The following is a 20,644-nucleotide window of genomic DNA, read 5'->3' as shown; positions in this document are numbered from 1 at the left end:
AACATTAACCTTGTTTATGTATCCCACCAATTTGTCAAATTAAGCCATGTTATTTAATATACAATACAAATTTAGATAATTTCTTTTCTATCAAACAACAACTGAAAAAAATCATATCTTTGCATATCTTAACATGAAGCCCGTATTTCTTATCTTATTTTACATATCTTCTCATATTCCATCATTTTTATCAAACGAGTCCAAGTAGTGGAAAAGAGAGAGTTTTAGTCATAAATTACTTTTTTCATTGCTTTCCCATGAAAACACTTTGGTGTATAAATATTTTTGAAGAAACAATTTATTGTTTTATTTTTATTGAAATACTATTTAAATTGGATTGGACCAATGCATTGACCAAATATATTATTTATTCATTATATCACTTTAAATTACGGTGCCACGTAAGATCGGCGACAACTCCAAACACCGATATTTTCAACCCTCGTATATAGTCGGCGATGGGTCGGCGTCCAAAATTTGTTAGCCAAGAGAGTTTTTCTACCACCATTGCTAACATTACATTACCAATGTAATTAATATATATGTTCTTATCATGTGATGAAAGATGAAAACAATCAAATGGCATTAATTAAGGGAAAAAGGCTGAAAATCACTTTTGTTTTTTTCTTCATTTTATGGATATTCGGAAAAAAACATTCAAAATATATGAAGACAAGGAAATGGAATTTATGTCATTTTCAAGTCATAATAAAATCATACAATGCTCATAGAACCATAATCGAGTCTAGGATGAGAATACAGACTGAAATTTATCCCCTAGAAAGAAAATATAGGTCTGACATTTTTCCAAAAAAAGTTAATACTCCTATATACTTATTTCTTTTTAAAATTCAAAAATAAATTAATGGTCTTATGTATTTTTAAATCTATTTACATGATATACTTTTTTTCTTTGATATATAAAAATCAAACTTAGTGATAGTGACATGCATGGAGTACATCATTGTGAAGAGAACAAATAAACCATGCAACTATAAGATAAATGCATTTCCAAAATTGAGCAAGAAATGTTAAAATTTTAAAATAAAGGGCCCAAATCACAACACATAAATGGAAGTTAAAGAGAGAGGCAATCAATCGTCCATAGCTCCAATTTCCAAAACTACCCCTCATATTTTTGGGTTTTGATAGAAAAAAATGATTGTGCTGTTAATGATACATCAATTCTGCAATCATAATAATACTATTTATATTGACTTAGATGGAAATTTCTGTGGTCCTACCAAAGAATTAAATTGAAGCTTCTTACTAAGTGAAGTAGTACAATGGCTATTGTCTTAGTAGCAACTACTACTAATTCTTTTTTGATGGAATCGTAATGAAAACGTAACCTGCTAAATTTTGCATGGTTTGAAAGTATGTAACGTAATTTTGTCACTAAATTTGCAGGGGTATAGTTGGAATTTCAGGTTGAAGGTGGGCTGAAAATCCAAAGTTCAGAAGGCCATTAGCCCAAACTTCTAATCAGGCCCATTTAAGATATATGGGTGGTCTCTAATTTTTTTTTATTTTTCAGTTAATTGTGAGTCTAATTAATTTTTACATGCCCATCAAAAAAACATAGAAAAATTTATCAACTTAAAAGGTTTCAAATTTCAATCACTAGAATAAGTTCAAAGTTGTCATGTCCTAACCAAGAAAAGCTTCAACATTTCTTAACAATGAGGATGATACAGAAACATATAACCTCCAAGTGCTGTTAATTAGAACCGGCAGGGCCAACGAGGACGCCCTGAGCGTTCCCTTCCTTCTTGCTTTCGTCCTTCATCTCAGCATCGCCCTTTCGGATTCTGATTTTGTACTTGGCCTCAAATTCAGCCAGCTCCTTTTTCTTCTTCTCGGATGCTTCATTGAGCCGAGCAATCACCTCTTCAAGACCTTCCTTATTCCTCTGCACAGCTGGCAGAACTTCTCGGATTGTTCTCTCAACAAGGACGCCTCCAATCATCCGGTAGCACCGCCTTGACGGATCGAGTGGTTTTATGGCATTGATCACAAGGGAGTGCTCGCTGACCTCCATTTCCAGCTCGGTGATCTTGGAGTAGAATTGGTTGATTTCATTTCTCATGGAAGCATATACATTTGCGATGGCTTGCTCGTTCATTGGTTCTCTGATATCACCTTCAGCCCCGGCCATACTATTATCCGAAGATCAAAGAAATGTTAGTAACCATCCAGGATCATCTAGCATGTATAGAATACTCAGCATGGACAAGAATAAATAGCTATTACTTTTTCAAGGGAAGGGAGGAGAATATATAATCATTTTGTATTACAAACATGAACGTGTCTAATTCGACCAAAATACTCGTGTGTGAAAATCAATAGCATAAGTGGGTACAGGCAGTCTTTCTTTGAGTCAGCATTGCCCAGTAGTAGAAGCAATGATTAGGTTGGGTCACTTGTTTTGAGATCTCAACAGTCCATTAGCCAAGAGCTCAGGTGAAGTCTTTTATAAAAAAACACTAGTTCATGCTTTCATATAGGCAAGCAAGAAACGGTTCCATTTAGTAAATGAACGATAGTGAAGAGGTGGGACTTAAACCAACACACACGCACACAAACATTCAATCTACAGTCCGGCAATTTAACTTGAACCTACAATCACCTATTTTGGTTCCACAAAAAAACAGTATTGAAAATGTGATAACCTGAAGATTGACAACATGATTCTCAAGATCGAAAAGAAAAAGAAACAATGCGTGCTTACTATTGATCATACAAATAGATTCAAACAATCCAATAATTTATACCTCAACCACACAAAAACAAAGAATAAACTACTATATGCAACTGGATCGTAAAAAAAGAAGATAGGACAACCAGATGTTTGCCATATTCAGGAAGAAGATTAGCTAATTTCTGATCAATTCCACCAATGAAAGACATTGAAACCTAGCAGTTATCACGAGTCATGACTATCTCATTCAATTTAAGCTTCTAAAGCCAATTTCACCACACCATTAGTTATCCTCTCCAAAAACATAGGCATTTGCAAACTCAGACAGACTAGGTTTTTTTCTCGTCAGCATTTCATGATCATACTAATCACATACATCCATCTCATCACTAGCATTTTCCAGAAAATCCATTGCTATAACAAATTTTTATCCCAACTCATCTCCAAATAAATGAAATGCTCGCATCTTTCTCATTCACAAAAGCTTTCAGCATATAATGATTATTCAATTTCAAATCTTCTAGTAGTTCCAATCAAATCTATGCGCTGCCCTAATCTACAAAATTCCTTCTATTGATAATTGATGGAGTATTTATTAAGAGTTACAGCATAGAGTAGTGAGTCTTCCACACAGATTCACAAACTATTTTTGCGGTTATTCAATTCATTATAAGCTTCAAACACCGTAAACACCATTTCCACTGAAAGTTCCGCATTTAATTCAACAAATCCAAATTACTAGTAACGATCTATTGAAAGAGCTGATTAACAATCTCAATAAGCGGCTAGAGAAGAAGATGTAACACAATTGAATAAGAAGTTGACCTGATGAACAAATAGAACTAGGGCTTTTTGATATTGCTGAGCGGAGAAGAGAGCGGCGTGCACAAGTCCACGGTGGCAGCAGCGTTGAGCTGTAGTGCTGGCGCGAGTGAATTGGGGGAGAGAACAGGGGCTGCGGCGGCGGTAGTGGCTGTGGATCGGTGAATTTCGCCGGAGATTTTGAGAAGAAGATTTTGAGAGAGGGTGAGACGATTATTATTATTTTTAAGTATTAATTTATTTATTGGGCCGGATTTAGATTTTAAAAAAAAAAACGGCCAATTTCATATATGCTATTGGGTCAAAGGCCCGTCAACCCCTCCAAATTTAAATATCTTGACATTTTCATTCATTAATCATTTATATTACTGATTAAAAAAATGAATATTACATAGAGAAATAAGTGTCATGTTATAAACCATCAATATGATTTATAGTAGTACTATGATTTTTGTTTGAAGGCCTAATTGCCTTAAAAATCATGTACTTTCATGAAAGTTTGATTTTTTCCGTGAAATATAAATGTTGCGCAAAAAATCATGAACTTAATCGGGTTGTGTAAATTTCCCGTAAGACCCGACTCGGTATATTTCCAGCCAAAACTTATCCTACGTGGCTACCGGAGTTGTCAATACACAAAACGACGTCGTTTTTACACGCATATGTAAAAACGACGTCGTTTTGTGTAGTTTTTGTTAAAAAATTAAAATTAATCATATAGGGTATATGATTCTTCTTCAATTTCTTCCTCCCATCGTGAAGTCCAATATGCAATTCCTCCATCGCGATTCCTCCTCCTCCAGCTGCAATTCCTCCATCTCATTGTGATTCCTCCTCCTCCATCTGCAATACTTCATCTCGTCCTCTTCCTCTATCTGTAATTCTCCATCCTGTCCTCCTTCTCCAGCTGTAATTCCTCCATCCCATCGTGATTTCGTCTTCAATCAAATCGCGATTTCGTCGCGCCATCGGATTCTGTAGTCCTCCCCGTCGTTGTCGTAGCCCTCGTCGTCGCCGTCACCACCGCTGAAGATGGGAGCACTTGAGCGCATAAGATGGGTTTGCCAATTCGTTTGCGTTGTGTTTCAATTCATTGTCAATTTTGGGATTTGGGAGATAAGTATAATAAGTAATGCTTTTGTTTATTAAAAAAAATCCATCTCAGCAGTCAACTCATCGTCCACGTCAGCATCAATATCGTCATCTTAGCCGGAATACCCAACACGGGAAATCAGCACACGGAAGTAAAGTTCATGATTTTTTACGCAACATTTATAGTTCACGGGAAAAACCAAACTTTTGTGAAAGTTCATGATTTTTAAGGCAATTAGCCATTTGTTTGAATTCCTGAGTATATATTTTCAACTAGTTTTGACGTTTCATCCGTTTCATTCATATTATTGAGTCATTTTTCTATTTTGTAAAGTTATAACCTAATAGAGTCATTTATATTTTTGAAAAAGATAATCTTTTCACTTACTTTATTCTCTCTTTAATTCTCTTATTTTATTCTTTTCTATTTTATTCATCATTCACTTAATATGTTATTCTTAAACTTTGTGCCAAATTTCCAAACAACAAGGAGGAAAAATAATTAATTTTTAAATACTATAAATATACTTAAATTATATACTGTGTCGATATTATACTAATGAAATAGACATAAGAAAAAGTATATGTTGATAGAGTAATGGAATAAGAAAGAATAATCATATCGGGTTTTTCTAGGGTTTAGGGTTTAGCTTTTGTAATTAATTACTATAATTAATTACTATAAATAATTACTCCCTCCGTTTCTTCATAGTTGAGTCATTTTTCTATTTCGGGAAGTTTCTTTATAGTTGAGTCATTTCCATATATGGTAACTTTTTTCTCTTTCTTACTTTTTTTCTCTCTACTTTATTCACTTTATACTTTATTCTCTCTACCTTTTCATCTCTCTTACCTTTTTATCTATTTATTTAACACACCAAACATTTATTTCTAAAACTCCGTGCTGAAAAGTTTCGTCTCAACTATGAAGAAACGGAGGGAGTACTTTTTCTTATTCTTTTTCTTATCTTTTACTTTACTAATTGTAACATTCGAATCAGTGTCCAACAAAAATTCATATTCTTGTGGGACAGGGGAGTAAAAAATATGCATGCTCATTAAATTTTATATCTCTAATTTTATTTTTCAAAATAAGAAAGTAATTATCAAATTAAAATAATCAGTAGCACGTGGGTTGTGATCATGCCATAATTAATATCAATATCTTTAGAAATGAATAAAAATGCACAATAATTAATTGGTCACCTATAAATAGCATTATAAGCACACAAAATTGGAAAAACAATTTTGAAATTAGAAGTATTTCATTTGGTTCACTCTCAGGTACTATCTCACGATCCCATCTCAGGCTATAGATAGCCATAATAGTAGTGCAAGAATGCCAGCTGCGACAATGAAATGCAAGACTATAAATATGAAGACTCTTTTATTTATTGTTTTGCTATTATCGGATTGATAGTGTCTATCTTATCGGATTGATAGTGACAAGTATCAGATACAACTGCTTTAAGTAACACAATAATTCTTACCAATATTATTAAATTTAAAATTAATTACTCAAATTCGAAATAATTACAAATAAATAACATTATTACTCTAAATTTCCCGTTTTATTTTGCGATGAAAAATTCACAGAGTAATGAGAGAGAAACACGAAGAACTTTAGAGAGAAAAAAACAGGATTCAGAGACAATTTTCTCGCATCTCTCTCTAAAAACTCTCCCAATCTCTCCTTTCCGACCCTCTTCCTTCTCGCTATCTCTCTCCACCGCGCCACCCCTCAGCTGATATTCCATCTGAGTTTGCCTCCATTTCCGTTTTCATCATTTTTTGCTCAGGTAAAATCAGATGAATTTGCCAAAAATACCGTTATTTTATGCGCGGGAATTGTGTGATTTGTTTCGGCGTGATGAAGAAATTGAGAATGTGAAATATCGGTTTACGTTTGATTTGATTTTTGGAGCTGGAGTGATAGTTTTTTAGCTGGAATTTTGCCTGTCAAAATCTTGTTAATTGCGTTGTTTTCCGTTACCATGCTATGATTCGTTTGGTATTTGAAGGGATATGCGTCGTCAATTTATTGATTTCCAGCTGATTTTGTGTGATTTGTTTTTCAATTGTTCAATTTGAGTTTGGTGATTTTGTGATGATATATGCATTAATCATGTTATTTAATTGGAATCTAGTCATTTAGGCGTGGATAGTAATATGGCTTTGTTTAGCTATGCAAATGATGATGTTAGTTTGAGCTATTTTCTGCATTAATTTTGTTTTAGGTGGTGCATTGCTAGGATCCACCGATTCAAATATTCTAGGGTTTTGGAAAATTTTGAGGCGGGCAAGTCAATTTGCCATGAAGAATGATGCTTGCATAAGAAAGCCTTTCACTTGCCTTAAATGGGCAAGTGCTGCTGGTTTTGTTTGTGAGATTCCCTCAGAAAGCTAAGGAGGATTCACTTTGTAATAGTTAGAAAATGGCCCGGGGGAGAATCAGGGCAAAGTTCCGCAGGAGCAGCCTTTACACATTTGCTACCTGCCGCAGGCCACGCACTTCCGACGAAGAAGAAACAACCTGCCTTCCTGTCGAAGGGCCTGGTTACTCGCGAGTTGTTCAGTGCAACCAGCCATATCTGCACGAGATAAAACCGCTCAAGTATTGCACGAATTACATATCCACCACCAAGTACAATTTCATAACATTTATTCCCAAGGCAGTATTTGAACAATTCAGACGCGTTGCCAATTTGTACTTTCTCCTGGCTGCAGCGTTGTCGCTGACTCCTGTGACACCTTTTGCTCCTCTGAGCGTGATTGCTCCTTTGGTCTTTGTTGTGGGGCTGAGTATGGCTAAGGAAGCTATGGAAGATTGGCGCCGGTTTGTGCAAGACATGAAGGTTAACTTAAGGAAAGCGTCTGTGCACAAGCAAGATGGTACTTTTGGTCCTAAGCCGTGGATGAAGATTCGGGTAGGAGATGTAGTGAAAGTAGAAAAGGATCAGTTCTTCCCTGCTGATCTGCTTTTTTTATCTTCCAGTTACGAAGACGGGATTTGTTACGTAGAGACTATGAATTTAGATGGAGAGACGAATTTGAAAGTGAAACGAGCCCTCGAGGTAACACAGAACATTGAGGATGATTCTTCTTTGAAGGATTTCAGTGGAACCATCAAATGTGAGGATCCAAACTCCAGTCTTTACACTTTTGTGGGGAAAATGGAATATGATTGTAAGGTGTATCCCATCGATCCAAGTCAAATACTCCTTCGAGACTCGAAGCTTCGGAATACGGCCTATGTATATGGAGTAGTTGTATTCACTGGTCATGATAGCAAAGTTATGCAGAACTCCACGAAATCTCCTTCTAAGAGGAGTACAATCGAGAAACAAATGGACAAGATAATTTACATCCTTTTCATTGTTTTGGTGGTCATGTCAGTCATGAGTTCCATCGGTTTTATTATGAAGACGAAATATGATTTGCCAAACTGGTGGTATTTACAGGTTCCGGACCATGAACATCTATATGATCCTCAGCAACCGCTGCAATCAGGGTTTTATCACCTGGTTACTGCTCTTATGTTGTACGGGTACTTGATACCGATATCTCTTTATGTGTCAATTGAGGTTGTAAAAGTCCTCCAAGCACACTTCATAAACAAGGATATCCATATGTTTGATGAAGAGACCGGAACTCCAGCTCAGGCTCGGACGTCAAACTTGAATGAGGAATTAGGTCAAGTTGATACAATCCTATCAGATAAAACCGGAACCTTAACATGCAACCAAATGGATTTCATTAAATGCTCGATTGCTGGCATTGCATATGGCACTCGTCCTAGTGATGTCGAACTTGCTGCTGCGGAACTAATGGTGATGGATATGGATGGTCAGGGCCAAAGCGGAATTCCCCAATCGGTAGAGAAAGGTTGTGAACTTGTTAAATCGGAGATCCAATTGGAGACTGTTGTTACTGCGAAAGATGACATGCTTAAGCAACCAATAAAGGGGTTTAGCTTTGAGGATAAACGCCTCATGTCCGGGAATTGGTTTAACGAATCGACTGCTGATAACATCTTGCTATTTTTCCGAATACTATCGGTTTGTCACACTGCAATTCCAGAGCAAAATGAAGAGACTGGAATCTATACATATGAAGCAGAATCGCCTGATGAAGGTGCATTTCTTATTGCTGCCAGAGAATTTGGTTTTGAGTTAAGTAAAAGAACACAGTCGGGTGTACATGTACGCGAGAGATACCCTTCCTATGAAGACCCTGTTGAAAGGTGAGATAATGGGCAATTATCTCTAACTTCTGCGTGGATGATTTGTTCTATCTTTGACCAGGTTGTGATGTGTGTCTTGTACTAATCTCTGATTTCAGGGAGTACAAAGTTCTAAATTTGTTGGACTTCACTAGCAAGAGGAAGCGAATGTCTGTAATTGTTAGGGATGAAAATGATCAGATTCTTCTCCTCTGCAAAGGAGCTGACAGGTCTGATTCTTTTGCTACTGTTTCGTGTTTATTGGGCTACTACCTTCAAAATCTCTTCGCTCTTGTATTTAAAGAATTTGTATGATACAGCATCATCTTCGAACGCTTAGCGAATGGCGGGAAAGAGCATTTGGATGTTACCACAAAACATTTGAGCGATTACGGGGAGGCCGGACTGCGGACTCTTGCAATAGCTTACAAGAAACTCGATGAGGCAGAGTATAATGCTTGGAATGATGAATTCAGCAGAGCAAAAACCTCATTCGGTAGTGATAGGGAGGCAAATCTGGAGCAGGTGTCTGATATGATGGAAAGGGACTTGATACTTGTTGGTGCAACTGCTGTGGAGGACAAATTACAGAAAGGAGTATGTCATATAACCTGTCATTGCTTATGCTCGTTACATTGCAATTTTGGAACTCCATTTACTTATTCCTTATCATTTCTCTCTAGGTGCCTCAGTGCATCGACAAACTTGCACTAGCTGGTTTGAAGATTTGGGTTCTGACAGGTGATAAGATGGAAACTGCAATTAATATAGGGTGTGTTGGCTGTACCTATTCATGGTAATTCTGCAAGTCTAAATCTTTTAGAAGCTGAAACTAAAATTAGTGCTGGTGCAATGCAGATTTTCTTGTAGTTTGCTTCGGCAAGGAATGAAGCAAATTTGTATAGCAGTCAATCCTGAAGTTTTTGAGTCCAACGAGGTAGTTCCCTGTAGGATGGAATCTATGGATGCTGAAATTATATTTGGTGAAGCTAATCTAACTCTGTTGTGCTGCTCTTATTATTGGAATTTTCCTAGAGTTCTTCTGTAGAGGAGGGAATCTTAAAGCAAATTACCGATGGTTTCCAAATGGTAAAGCAAGAAAAGGATCCTAATGCTGCATATGCATTGATCATCGATGGAAAGACTCTAGCATATGCACTGGAGGATGACTTGAAGCAGATATTTTTGAGGTTAGCTGTAGAATGTGCTTCGGTCATATGCTGCCGAGTCTCCCCTAAGCAGAAAGCTCTTGTAAGATACTTCAAGTATACTCTCAAAGGTTTACATCAATGGGCTATTCAGTCTGTTGGCTTATGATTTCAAGTTATCTTCCTATCATTTGACACCTATCATATATGTATACTTAGGTAACCAGATTAGTAAAAGAAGGAACTGGGAAAATAACATTAGCAATTGGTGATGGTGCAAACGACGTTGGCATGATTCAAGAAGCTGACATTGGAGTTGGCATCAGTGGATGTGAAGGAATGCAGGTTGGTGATGAATCATTCTCACTGTAGATCTTGATTCGTTACAATACATTTCACATAAAGAGATTTATGTGCCCTATGTTGTATTTACTTGCAAACAAAACCATATCTCGTGTGATCAATCACGCGTGCATATTGCATACATATGATTCGGAACTGGCCAACTAATAGTATCAGTTACTGGCAGGCTGTGATGGCTAGTGACTTTGCCATTGCCGAGTTTCGGTTTCTTGAGAGGCTTCTGGTAGTACATGGACATTGGTGTTACAAAAGGATTGCTCAAATGGTAAGTAATAGTAATAAAGTTAACTCAGTTTTTCATTTGATTAGTTCTAACTAGACTGCAATTTTCTGTTGCAGATTTGCTACTTCTTTTACAAGAATATCGCGTTTGGCCTCACAATCTTCTATTTCGAGATGTTTGCTGGTTTTTCTGGGCAGTCAGTGTACGACGACTGGTACATGCTGCTATTCAACGTCGTTCTCACTTCGTTGCCCGTCATTTCACTCGGTGTTTTCGAACAAGATGTGGACTCTGAAGTATGCTTGCAGGTTAGCAATATCCTTGCACTGACTAGTTTTTTCTCTATCTGGACGCTGCTGTTTGAAACAAACTTTGCTTGTGGCAGTTCCCAGCTTTGTATCAGCAAGGCCCGAAAAACCTATTCTTCGACTGGCTGAGGATATTCGGGTGGATGGCGAACGGTCTCTACGCCTCCCTCATCATCTTCTTCCTCAACATCATCATCTTCTACGACCAAGCTTTCCGCGCCAGTGGCCAGACGGCCGACATGACGGCCGTCGGGACCGCCATGATGACCTCCGTGCTCTGGGCCGTCAACGTCCAGATCGTGCTGACGATGAGCCACTTCACGTGGATCCAGCACGTCCTCATCGTCGCCAGCATAGCCACGTGGTACCTCTTCCTCCTCGTCTACGGAGAGCTGCGGCACGCCCTCGATGTGAACGCGTTCAGGATCCTCCTCGAGATCCTCGCCCCAGCCCCGATCTACTGGTCCTCGACCCTCCTGGTCACGGTCGTGTGCAACCTCCCGTACTTTGTCCACATCTCGTTCCAGAGGTCGCTGAACCCGTTGGACCACCACATCATCCAGGAGATCAAGTACTACAAGAAGGACATCGAGGACGGGCGCATGTGGAGCCGGGAGAGGTCCAAGGCGCGGCAGAAGACGAAGATCGGGTTCTCGGCGAGGGTCGACGCCAAGATCAGGCAGCTCAAGGGGAGACTGCACAGGAAATACTCAGTAGTGGCCAGTGGCCATTCTTCTCCAGCAAGGCAACACAATTGATACACACACATGTATGTAAGTATAGATTCTTGATTCTTGAAAAGAAAAATGTGTTGTGTTGACCTGATTCAGTTTTGTAAAGGGTTTTGGCTGGTTGGAGAGTTTCTCTCTCATAGTTGAGTTTCACTGAGGTGAAAAATCTTTGAGGTGAAAGCTCTCCATGCCTGTGTATGTAAAATATATGTATAGCTTCTTTATATTTCTTTCATTATATATAAAATATCTAACCGATCTCACTCGAATTGTGAGAAGACTTGCGTCTCTGTTATGATAAATTTTGTTCATGAAAATTGATGAGAGTACTTTTATTGAGTCTGAGTCTCACTTAATAAATATATCAAGTGATGTTGAATAGATAAAAATAAGAGATTATTTGGATCTGAAATCTTACGCTAAACTAAATAAAAAATTTAGTTACATACAATATGAGAAAAAAAAATGAAATTAATACTCATTGAAAGTATAATTTTTTGTGTAGGAAATGACCAAGAATGATATACTAGTTAGTAGTTGATAAAATCACGGCCGAATTTGCTATACTATTTATTTATGAACTTAACATTTGTTCACAAAAATCATGAACATATGTTTTGTAGTGGATTAAAATTGAATTAGTATCAAATTCATTACAAGATCTAAATTTATGGTTTTTGCAACCAAATTTTAAGTCCGTGAAAATACTAAATGTTGGCCAAAGTTTATGATGATACAAACCAACAATACCTAAAAAGTAAAAACTTAAATACATATACGTAAAATTGTTCAACAGTCACATTTTGTTTTGGAACATCGATACCTATTGATCTACCTTGTTTCGAAATTAATTCGGCATTCTATGGTAATTTAATGAAATAAACCTTTCAATTTATATATACATTAATAGTAGTAAAAGATAAATTAACTGAAAATTTAAAAATTTGCCGTAAGAAATATTCTTAATTATAAGCATGCTTTAAAATTTATTGAGAGGTAGTTATATTTTAATTTAGGTTAATAAATCTAAATCATTAATAAAAATCATAATCAATTTATAAGTGTAATTTGGAATCCGAATATTTAAATTTTAAAATTAAAATTAAAATTAAAAATTCTAATTTGATAAAATTCCTTCATATTAAACTTGCCAACTCGCGGTTTCTCAATCTACGAATTTGCATGAATTGATTGAGGTTGGGAAAAATCGAGGCTTTCTCAATCTACGAATTGCGGTTTCCACGATTTGAACTGTGATGCAGCCCCTCGTTGTGAATAAGTATCGCCTCGGTAGGAAAATCGGGAGCGGCGCCTTTGGGGAGATATATTTAGGTTCGATTTTGCCACTGTGTTTTTTTTCCGGTTTTGGGGTGTTTGATTGATTGCATTAGGGTGTTTTTACTGCTTAATTCGATGCATTGTGCGTGTTTTCTGTGTGTTTCACTGTGTGATTTCTATTTTTCCTCAAATAGGTTTCTGAATTATTGCTTCTGCTGCTTGTTTGCAGGAACTAATGTAAAGACGAATTTAGAAGTAGCTATTAAGCTTGTTAGTAATTTTAAATGTTGCTTTTCTTTCCTTTTTTGATGTTTGTTGATGCTTTTCTTTGATTATTGTAAGTGCGTGTGTGTGTGCGTGTTGTTGGTCTTTCCATACCCTAGCAAGCATTCAATTTTGCTGAATTTGGTCAGGAAAGTGTGAAGAGGGAACACCTGCAATTACTTCGCGAGGTGAAAATGTACAAGTTGCTTGGGAGAGGATGTAAACCAATTAATGATCTTTGTTAATTGTCATCAATTTGATCTTTTGCATCGTTGTATTTGTGGCATTTTCATCATTCGGTATTCTTTTTTGTGTGTTTGGTAGCTGGGATTCCGATGGTTGAATGGTTTGGATTCGAAGGCGGCTATAATGTGCTTGTGATTGATTTGTTGGGGCAAAGTCTTGAAGACTTGTTTAGCTTCTGTAGTAAGAAACTGTCTTTGAAGACTGTTCTCATGCTTGCGGATCAGATGGTGGGATGCTTGCTCTTTCTTGTTACTCGGTTACACTTTTGATGTTTCAATATTTAATATGAAAACACGGACCTTTTTTTAGATTACTCGGCTTGAATTTATCCACTCTAGGGGTATACTGCATCGAGATGTAAAACCTGAAAATTTTCTCATGGGATTGGGGCGTCGTGCCTCTCAGGTTGCTCTTTTTTTCCCTTAATTTTGAATGTGTTTGCTGTTTCTTTTCTTTGTGTTTCTTGATTATGTGATCTTTTGGAATTTGATATTCCGTGGTGTGTAGGTTTATGCCATAGATTTTGGCCTTGCCAAGATGTATAGAGACTCAAGTCATCGGCACATTCCTTTTCGGTAGGTCCATTCAGAACTCTAAATGTTAGAGCTCCCCGAAGAACATATTAGACATTACTAAGCTGTGGTCTTTTATGTTAAATGTCAGTTCCAGAGGAAGTGAGCACTTGACTGGGACAGTCAGATATGCAAGTTTGAATACTCATGAGGGCTATGGTACTAATGATACATATATTGATTCTTCTTTCAGTTTAATCAATCACTTGGATGTACTGTTATCTGATTGTTTTTGAGTTTTATGTTTGATTATGTGAATGCATAGAACAAAGTCGCAGGGATGATCTCGAATCACTTGGATTTGCTCTCATGTATTTCCTAAAAGGAAGGTATATCTAATCTAATAGAGTTGACAATTTGGATTCCTCAATATTGAGTTCATGTGATGTGGATATTGATTCTTGGAAATATGTAGCCTTCCTTGGCAGGGGTTGAAAGCTAGAACCAGGTTAGAGAAGCACAATAAAATCAAAGAGAAAAAAGTTTCTACTTCGGTTGAGGTAATTGGCACTTTAATCTGTTACCCGATGTTGTGCAGATCCAATTGCGCAATTATACTGATATTGGTTCAATGCCTTTACAGTCTCTATGCTGTGGATATCCTACTGAGTTTGCTTCTTACTTCCATCATTGTCGTTCGCTTAGATTTGGTGAAAAGCCAAATTATGCCTATTTGAGGAAGAATTTCCGTGATCTTTTCAATCGTGAAGGTTCTGACTCTCCTCCCATTTCAACTTTACATGTTTTTACGTAATTTGTTTATGGATCCTTTCTTCTTCGGTTTTGGCTCCCGTCGCAGGTTTTCAGTTAGATCATGTATATGACTGGACAATTTTGAAATCTCAGGAGGCTGATTTTGCCAGACCTCCATCTCATGCTCTTGTTAGTACAAAAAATTAATTTTGGTTTATGCACTCTTTTCGCTCCGAGATAAAAGCCTCAACAATTTTTTTGGGACAGGGAACTGCTGCTGCAACAAGTTCAGCGATGCAACCCCACAACATTGGCAGACAACCAGGTATTTTATGGTTTTTGCCTTTTTTGGTTAAGTTTTGATCTGATTGCAGCCTAATCTCTCTCGTCTCTACTCACTTCTAAGCTATCTCGATAACTCTACTTGTGGTGAAGTGCATCATTTCTCCTTAACCTGTGTCTAACTTAAAAATAATTCAACTATACTTTTGCAGGCCGGGATGAAGATGTTGCTTGTGGCTTATCTGCCAATGCTACTGGGAGCTTTTCTAGACAGAAAGATGCAACCACAAATGACAAAACCATGACTAAAGAAGTAAGCATGCTCAACACTTGCTCAGGATGATGTAAAACTGTGCTTCTATTTGCCTGATCTTCTTGTGGTTGTAGCAGCTATCTAGCTCTAACCTCTTCGAGCAAGTTGGAACATCAAGACAGCCAACTGTTTCCAGCAGTCGTGATCTGGAGAGCTCTACCAATGGTAACAACGATCCTCCTTCGCCCCGGATGGCATCTTTTACAAGAAACACCTCGAACGTGAAAAGTTTTGAGCCCACGCTGCAGGGCGTAGCAGATCTGACAATCGGCCTGGATGAGAAGGTACTGCTTCTTTTTACTATCAGAATGTGAATACATACATAGCATTCGAAAAAAAGTCGTTGCTCCATTGCTGCACGTTACTATGAGCTAATGGAAACTTGAAAAGTATTATTTCGATGCAGATTTCTTGAAACAGCACAGGCACAGAGCGAGCAAGACACGGGACGAAAGCACGGTCGAACCTTGTTATGTTGCATCAGCAGTTAAAGAGAAGAGGTGTTAGTCTCACAAAGGATATGCTTTGATATCTTGCTCACTTTATAACTCTCTGCTCTCTCTTAAACTCTTATCTTACTGAGAAAATTCCCAAAATTTTGTTTGGTTTGGTTTTACATTAGTATGAAATTAATTGGATATTACTATGTTACACGGAAAGATAATGATACTATTTCATTGAGCATGAAAACTCAAATTACTACCTTTTTGTAAAAGGCGAACAACTGTTTCAACCAAATCGAAGCCACAAGAAACCTTGATCAAACAAATAATTGAATAATTCCATTATATTTTAACATATGATCATCAAGAACTTTACTTCAATCACTTCACAAAATTTCAGCATAAAATATCTACATGGCAAATAAAAACAGTAAAACCAAAGATCACCAATAGCAATTCAAGAAAAAATTGCTATAAACATACTTTTCGCCAAAAAATGAAAATACATAAGAAAATTGTCAAAGTTATGATCTGATCGACTATTTTAAAATGTTGCGGGATTGGCAAAAAATTGATGGTTTTTTCAACAAATTTCTCTAAAATATGTGACACAATAGGCAATAAAAGTAACACTAGTAAAACAGTGAAAGCAAAGATGATCAATTTCCATGAATAAGTTTGGTGCAAGTATGTTTAATCCATTTAATGCTCTTCTTCAAAGAGCCCTTGATCTGCCCCTCAACCATAGTAGCTTTGTAGTAGGCAATTCTCTTCTTCCTCCGCAGCTCAAGATTATCCACACCAAAATTCCAAGTCTTTGGGTCAATTTTGATGGTTTTGCTCTTCTTGAATTTGATCCCAAAGAGATCAAATCTTGGAGATGGATTTTCATAGGCACTGTAACTCCTCAGACCATTCATGTTCTTTGGCTCCATGTTTATCAGAGAGAGAGAGAGAGGTGGTTTGAAATGGTGGATTGGTTTGATGTAAGAATTTGCGTAGGCTCTTTGGATATATGTATTGTGTTTGTAATGTGCTTTTAATGTGTTCTGTTAGAAGTGAAGTTTTTTTTCTCTTTATAGTAGAATTTGATTAATGTGAAGTTTTGTGTGCGTTAGGGTTTACGTACTACCTCCGGCCATAAAAATATTCTTTGTTGTAGACAATACAAGATTTGATGCAAAATTGGTAAATATGAAAGAGAGAGATGAAGAGGAAAAATGGTTAAATATAGTTAGTGAAAAATGTGGCGCATCAACTTACTATAAATAAATAAAGTCTAATTCTAGTGGACAAACAAAAACAAAAAAACTAAGACTATAATGAAGATAGTATTCAATTAAGACTAAATTTCATCTATGGTATGAAAAATTGGATTTAGGTAAATTGTAAAATTTATTTTATTATATTATAAATATTGGATTTAAGTCATTTGTATTATTATAAAGTACTTATAAAATACATTTTGTTATAGCATAGGATTTAACTCATTACGAATACTGAATTGTTGTAATTGTGTTGCAATGAATTATTGCATTGGATTTAACTCATTATGAATACTGAATTGCAGTTAATAATTATATAATGTTGCTATGAACGTCGTTACTCGCAAATTGTTGAAATCATTCCATTTCAGGATAGCTGTCATTTGCACTATTACAAATACATATTGAATTTACAACACATAACAATGAAGTATACACCAATTAGCATTCAAATTTCGTGAGAATAAATGCTACTACTACAATAACTGTTTATATTACTTACTCCCTCCGTCCCAGATAATTCGTTCCAGTTCCTTTTTCACACTCGTTTTGCAAAAATAATAATAAATAGTTAAAGTGGAGAAAAAGTAAAGTAAAAGAGAGAATAATGTAGAGAATAGTCTTATCTATATTATTGTTTCTCTTATTTTACTTTCACTCAACTTTACCTATTTATTATTATTTTTGCAAAACGAGTGTGAAAGATGAACTGGGACGAATTATCTGGGACGGAGGGAGTATTAATTATCTGTGGACCTGTGATGATTATGGTTGATCAAAATTTGATTACATTTAGGTTAACAAGTTAGAAATTTGTAACATTACTCGTAAAGTGTGTATGATTAAGAAAAGAAAAGAGCACACCACACAAGAAATAAGAGAATTGATACCCATAAAAACCGAATTAAAATGTGACCAAAATTTGGGGCAAAAAGTTAAATACGTTACAGAAAAATACCTACAGACAAAATTGCAATAGTATATATGTACACTGAAACGATATGCTGCTGCATACATATATCTATGCGAAAATATATAGAAGAAAAATAAGGAAAGCATACTAGCTAGCGCAAAATAAGAGTCACTTCAAAGCCCCCTCTTGAACCGGAACAATAAACCTGAGAAAAATCAGCACCTCAAAGAAGATCGGCAACATTAGCCGGGAGTTCCTCGATAACAACGTTGTAGAACTTCTGGATGTCATTCAGCATCTTGTCGTCTTCATTTGTCATGAAGTTGATGGCAACACCCTTCCTCCCGAACCTTCCACTTCTACCAATGCGATGCAGGTAGTTCTCGGGCTGGGTTGGGAGGTCATAGTTTATGACGAGGGACACTTGCTGCACATCAATACCACGAGCCAGGAGGTCAGTGGTGATGAGGACACGGGAAGAGCCTGAGCGGAACTCGCGCATAATGATGTCTCTGGTGTTCTGGTCCATGTCTCCGTGGGTGGCTGAGACAGTGTGGTCGCGGCTCCTCATCTTGTCTGTCAGCCAGTCGACCTTCCTTCTGGTGTTGACAAAGATGACACTCTGGGTGATGGCCAGAGTCTCGTAGAGATCACAGAGTGTCTCGAGCTTCCAATCTTCCTTGTCGACATTCACATAGAACTGCTTGATACCCTCAAGGGTTAGCTCATCCCTCTTCACCAAAATCCTCACAGGCTTGTTCATGAACTTCCTGGTGATTTCAAGGGCTTCAGGAGGCATTGTAGCCGAGAAAACCCCAACCTGAACCTTGGATGGCAGCAACTGGAAGATGTCGTAGATCTAGAAGCACGTGAATTACATAGTCAGTAGCGATCCAACAATGAAAACAGGAAAGTATGACCTAGTTCAAGAACAAACCACAATAAGTTATGCGAACGAGATGTACCTGATCCTTGAAACCACGAGAAAGCATTTCATCAGCCTCATCCAAAACAAACATCTTGATATATTCGGCACGGAGTGACTGCCTTCGCAGCATATCAAACACACGCCCAGGAGTTCCAACAACCACATGAACCCCAGCTGAAAGGATCCTCTGATCCTCACGAACACTGGTTCCACCCACACAAGCATGAACTTTGACACCAAGGTAGTCACCAAGTGCACGCATAACCTTTTCGATCTGTTGAGCAAGTTCTCTGGTAGGGGCCAAAACCAAGGCCTGGCATTGCACCACACCGTAATCAAGCTGCTGCAGGATTCCAGAACAGAAGGTAGCAGTTTTTCCAGTACCAGACTGAGCCTGCTGGATAACATCAAGACCCTTGCAGAAGGGAACAATGCCCCTTTGCTGGATGGCAGAAGGCTTCTCAAAACCTGAATGAAACGGGAAGGCAAAAAAAATTATAAACTGTTTTCATAATCCAGCAGCAATGATAAAATAAATTAAGCAAAGATTAAATAGCCAAAAAGAAAAATCCTAATTTTCTTCAAGATGTCCAAAAACAAATGTTTCCTGTTAATTGCAAACAAAACATAAGACATAGCCATACCATAGGCATAAATTCCTCTCAGAAGATTCTCTTGAAGATTCATAGCATCAAAACTGTCATAAACCTCATCATAAGAAGTGAAGAATTCATCACCGCCATCAACTTGAAGCCTGCATCACAAATGAAGCAAATTGAACATTTGCAATATAACACTGGAGATTAAATGAACATGGTTTGCAAGGAGACGACTTACAATTCATTCATCTTGGCATCAAACTGACGGCCATCAAACTGAGATCCTTCGGGTGCCAAACCTGCCATGACTGTAAATAACATGAATGTGTAAGTGGGTCTGCAGTGCAAATCAATTTACAAGTGGAAGTAATGACTACAGAAACGGACGATCCTATGCCTATTAAAACCCAAAACATGTCACAGAATAGCCAAACTTGGGCACCATACATTATAGAGAACAAGCATTAAAATCCTGTTTTATTTTCTGGGAAGAGAACACACTATCACAAACAAAGACTAAGAAGTCTATATATCAGCAGTTATAACACTCGTTCCCAAATTCTAGACAGATATACCAAAATTCCATCATAATCCTTGTTTCTCCAGATACAAACTTATGTTTTTACACAAAAAATAGAACCCTAACTCACCATTTCCATCAACAAATTAACAAATTCAGATCCCATTAACCTCAACCATATCATAAATTTATAAATCATCAAATATTGACGCCATATATGAAACCTAGTGGACCTCGCGAAAGATGTGAACCAACCAACATACAAAACCTAACATTAAGATCTCGATAATCAAATAAAAAAAAGGAATAAAATATAAAAACATAAAATCCAGAACCCTAACGACGCGTGTTACGTGAAAGATTCAACCTTCTTAAAGCAAAAAAAACCACCGAATAACAGATCAATCACGATATGAACTCAGAAAACCCCAACACGATAAACCTACGAAACGAGGTATAATCAAATCCAGAAAACAAAAACGAAGCAGGAGAAATCAAACAAACAAGCACAAAAACAGATCGTACCTTGGAATTGAAAGAGAAACTATGATTGTTGGATGATTGATTAACCTTGCAAAACTCCCCGGATCGGCGCCGTGGAGTTGAAGAAGTACGGAAGTGTGAAATTCGCTTTGTGTTCGCAAAAACAGAGGCTGCTATCAGCTTTCCCCCTTTTATACTGAATTTCTCTAGGGCAAAAATTGCTTAAATTAAAGTA

At 37.1% G+C, this 20,644-nt stretch overlaps 4 protein-coding genes across 9 annotated transcripts; 2 read left to right on the top strand and 2 right to left on the bottom strand.

Moving 5' to 3' along the window:
* Window positions 1–1,590: 1,590 nt before the first annotated feature.
* On the bottom strand, window positions 1,591–3,737 carry LOC125203731 (prefoldin subunit 2). The gene is made up of 2 exons (XM_048102153.2): window positions 3,527–3,737; window positions 1,591–2,159 (listed from the first exon to the last, which is right to left on the bottom strand). Exon 2 carries the CDS (start codon window positions 2,156–2,158, stop codon window positions 1,721–1,723), a length of 438 nt encoding a protein of 145 aa, XP_047958110.2. The 5' UTR covers window position 2,159; window positions 3,527–3,737; the 3' UTR covers window positions 1,591–1,720.
* A 2,445-nt stretch (window positions 3,738–6,182) lies between these two features.
* LOC125207474 (putative phospholipid-transporting ATPase 4) lies at window positions 6,183–11,888 on the top strand. Its single transcript, XM_048106839.2, has 11 exons — window positions 6,183–6,414; window positions 6,853–8,858; window positions 8,957–9,067; window positions 9,158–9,434; window positions 9,521–9,609; window positions 9,696–9,774; window positions 9,873–10,088; window positions 10,205–10,330; window positions 10,515–10,613; window positions 10,688–10,879; window positions 10,957–11,888. Exons 2-11 carry the CDS (start codon window positions 7,051–7,053, stop codon window positions 11,635–11,637), a joined length of 3,678 nt encoding a protein of 1,225 aa, XP_047962796.2. The 5' UTR covers window positions 6,183–6,414; window positions 6,853–7,050; the 3' UTR covers window positions 11,638–11,888.
* An 878-nt stretch (window positions 11,889–12,766) lies between these two features.
* On the top strand, window positions 12,767–15,854 carry LOC125207478 (uncharacterized). Of its 5 annotated transcripts, none has more exons than XM_048106843.2 (15): window positions 12,767–12,942; window positions 13,118–13,158; window positions 13,302–13,371; window positions 13,477–13,625; window positions 13,708–13,803; window positions 13,906–13,973; window positions 14,062–14,129; window positions 14,236–14,299; window positions 14,386–14,470; window positions 14,554–14,680; window positions 14,770–14,852; window positions 14,931–14,988; window positions 15,158–15,258; window positions 15,333–15,542; window positions 15,665–15,854. In XM_048106843.2, exons 1-15 carry the CDS (start codon window positions 12,867–12,869, stop codon window positions 15,671–15,673), a joined length of 1,305 nt encoding a protein of 434 aa, XP_047962800.2. In that variant the 5' UTR covers window positions 12,767–12,866; the 3' UTR covers window positions 15,674–15,854. The 5 variants fall into 5 exon arrangements, with proteins under 5 accessions (XP_047962800.2, XP_047962801.2, XP_088918012.1 ...); XM_089061886.1 differs by having other exon boundaries at window positions 12,768–12,942; window positions 15,336–15,542; XM_048106847.2 differs by lacking the exon at window positions 13,118–13,158 and having other exon boundaries at window positions 12,807–12,942.
* Window positions 15,855–17,836: 1,982 nt separating this feature from the next.
* LOC125207481 (eukaryotic initiation factor 4A-10-like) lies at window positions 17,837–20,609 on the bottom strand. Of its 2 annotated transcripts, XM_048106852.2 has the most exons (5): window positions 20,452–20,609; window positions 19,645–19,714; window positions 19,452–19,561; window positions 18,845–19,275; window positions 17,837–18,738 (listed from the first exon to the last, which is right to left on the bottom strand). In XM_048106852.2, exons 2-5 carry the CDS (start codon window positions 19,710–19,712, stop codon window positions 18,103–18,105), a joined length of 1,245 nt encoding a protein of 414 aa, XP_047962809.1. In that variant the 5' UTR covers window positions 19,713–19,714; window positions 20,452–20,609; the 3' UTR covers window positions 17,837–18,102. The 2 variants fall into 2 exon arrangements, with proteins under 2 accessions (XP_047962809.1, XP_047962808.1); XM_048106851.2 differs by lacking the exon at window positions 20,452–20,609 and having other exon boundaries at window positions 19,645–19,727.
* Between the last annotated feature and the right edge of the window lie 35 nt (window positions 20,610–20,644).

The sequence above is a fragment of the Salvia hispanica genome, chromosome 6 (genome assembly GCF_029641045.1).
Source record: "Salvia hispanica isolate PSC_SH4W2 chromosome 6, Shi_PSC_v1, whole genome shotgun sequence".
Classification (NCBI taxonomy): Eukaryota; Viridiplantae; Streptophyta; class Magnoliopsida; order Lamiales; family Lamiaceae; genus Salvia; species Salvia hispanica.
Note: the sequence above shows the minus strand (reverse complement) of the source record. Positions and strands in the feature narration are given on the sequence as shown.

What these genes read in the sequence shown, in the direction of transcription:
- LOC125203731 (XM_048102153.2), bottom strand. Translation starts at nt 2,158, where the DNA reads ATGGCCGGGGCTGAAGGTGATATCAGAGAACCAATGAACGAGCAAGCC.
- LOC125207474 (XM_048106839.2), top strand. Translation starts at nt 7,051, where the DNA reads ATGGCCCGGGGGAGAATCAGGGCAAAGTTCCGCAGGAGCAGCCTTTAC. An exon ending in CTCTGCAAAGGAGCTGACAG is followed by an intron (nt 9,068 to 9,157) that starts GTCTGATTCTTT and finishes TGTATGATACAG; the next exon opens with CATCATCTTCGAACGCTTAG. An exon ending in GAAACTGCAATTAATATAGG is followed by an intron (nt 9,610 to 9,695) that starts GTGTGTTGGCTG and finishes GGTGCAATGCAG; the next exon opens with ATTTTCTTGTAGTTTGCTTC.
- LOC125207478 (XM_048106843.2), top strand. Translation starts at nt 12,867, where the DNA reads ATGCAGCCCCTCGTTGTGAATAAGTATCGCCTCGGTAGGAAAATCGGG. An exon ending in TGGGGCGTCGTGCCTCTCAG is followed by an intron (nt 13,804 to 13,905) that starts GTTGCTCTTTTT and finishes CGTGGTGTGTAG; the next exon opens with GTTTATGCCATAGATTTTGG. An exon ending in GACCTCCATCTCATGCTCTT is followed by an intron (nt 14,853 to 14,930) that starts GTTAGTACAAAA and finishes TTTTTGGGACAG; the next exon opens with GGAACTGCTGCTGCAACAAG.
- LOC125207481 (XM_048106851.2), bottom strand. Translation starts at nt 19,727, where the DNA reads ATGTTATTTACAGTCATGGCAGGTTTGGCACCCGAAGGATCTCAGTTT. An exon ending in GAGAGGAATTTATGCCTATG is followed by an intron (nt 19,276 to 19,451) that starts GTATGGCTATGT and finishes CGTTTCATTCAG; the next exon opens with GTTTTGAGAAGCCTTCTGCC. An exon ending in CTCGTGGTTTCAAGGATCAG is followed by an intron (nt 18,739 to 18,844) that starts GTACATCTCGTT and finishes ACGTGCTTCTAG; the next exon opens with ATCTACGACATCTTCCAGTT.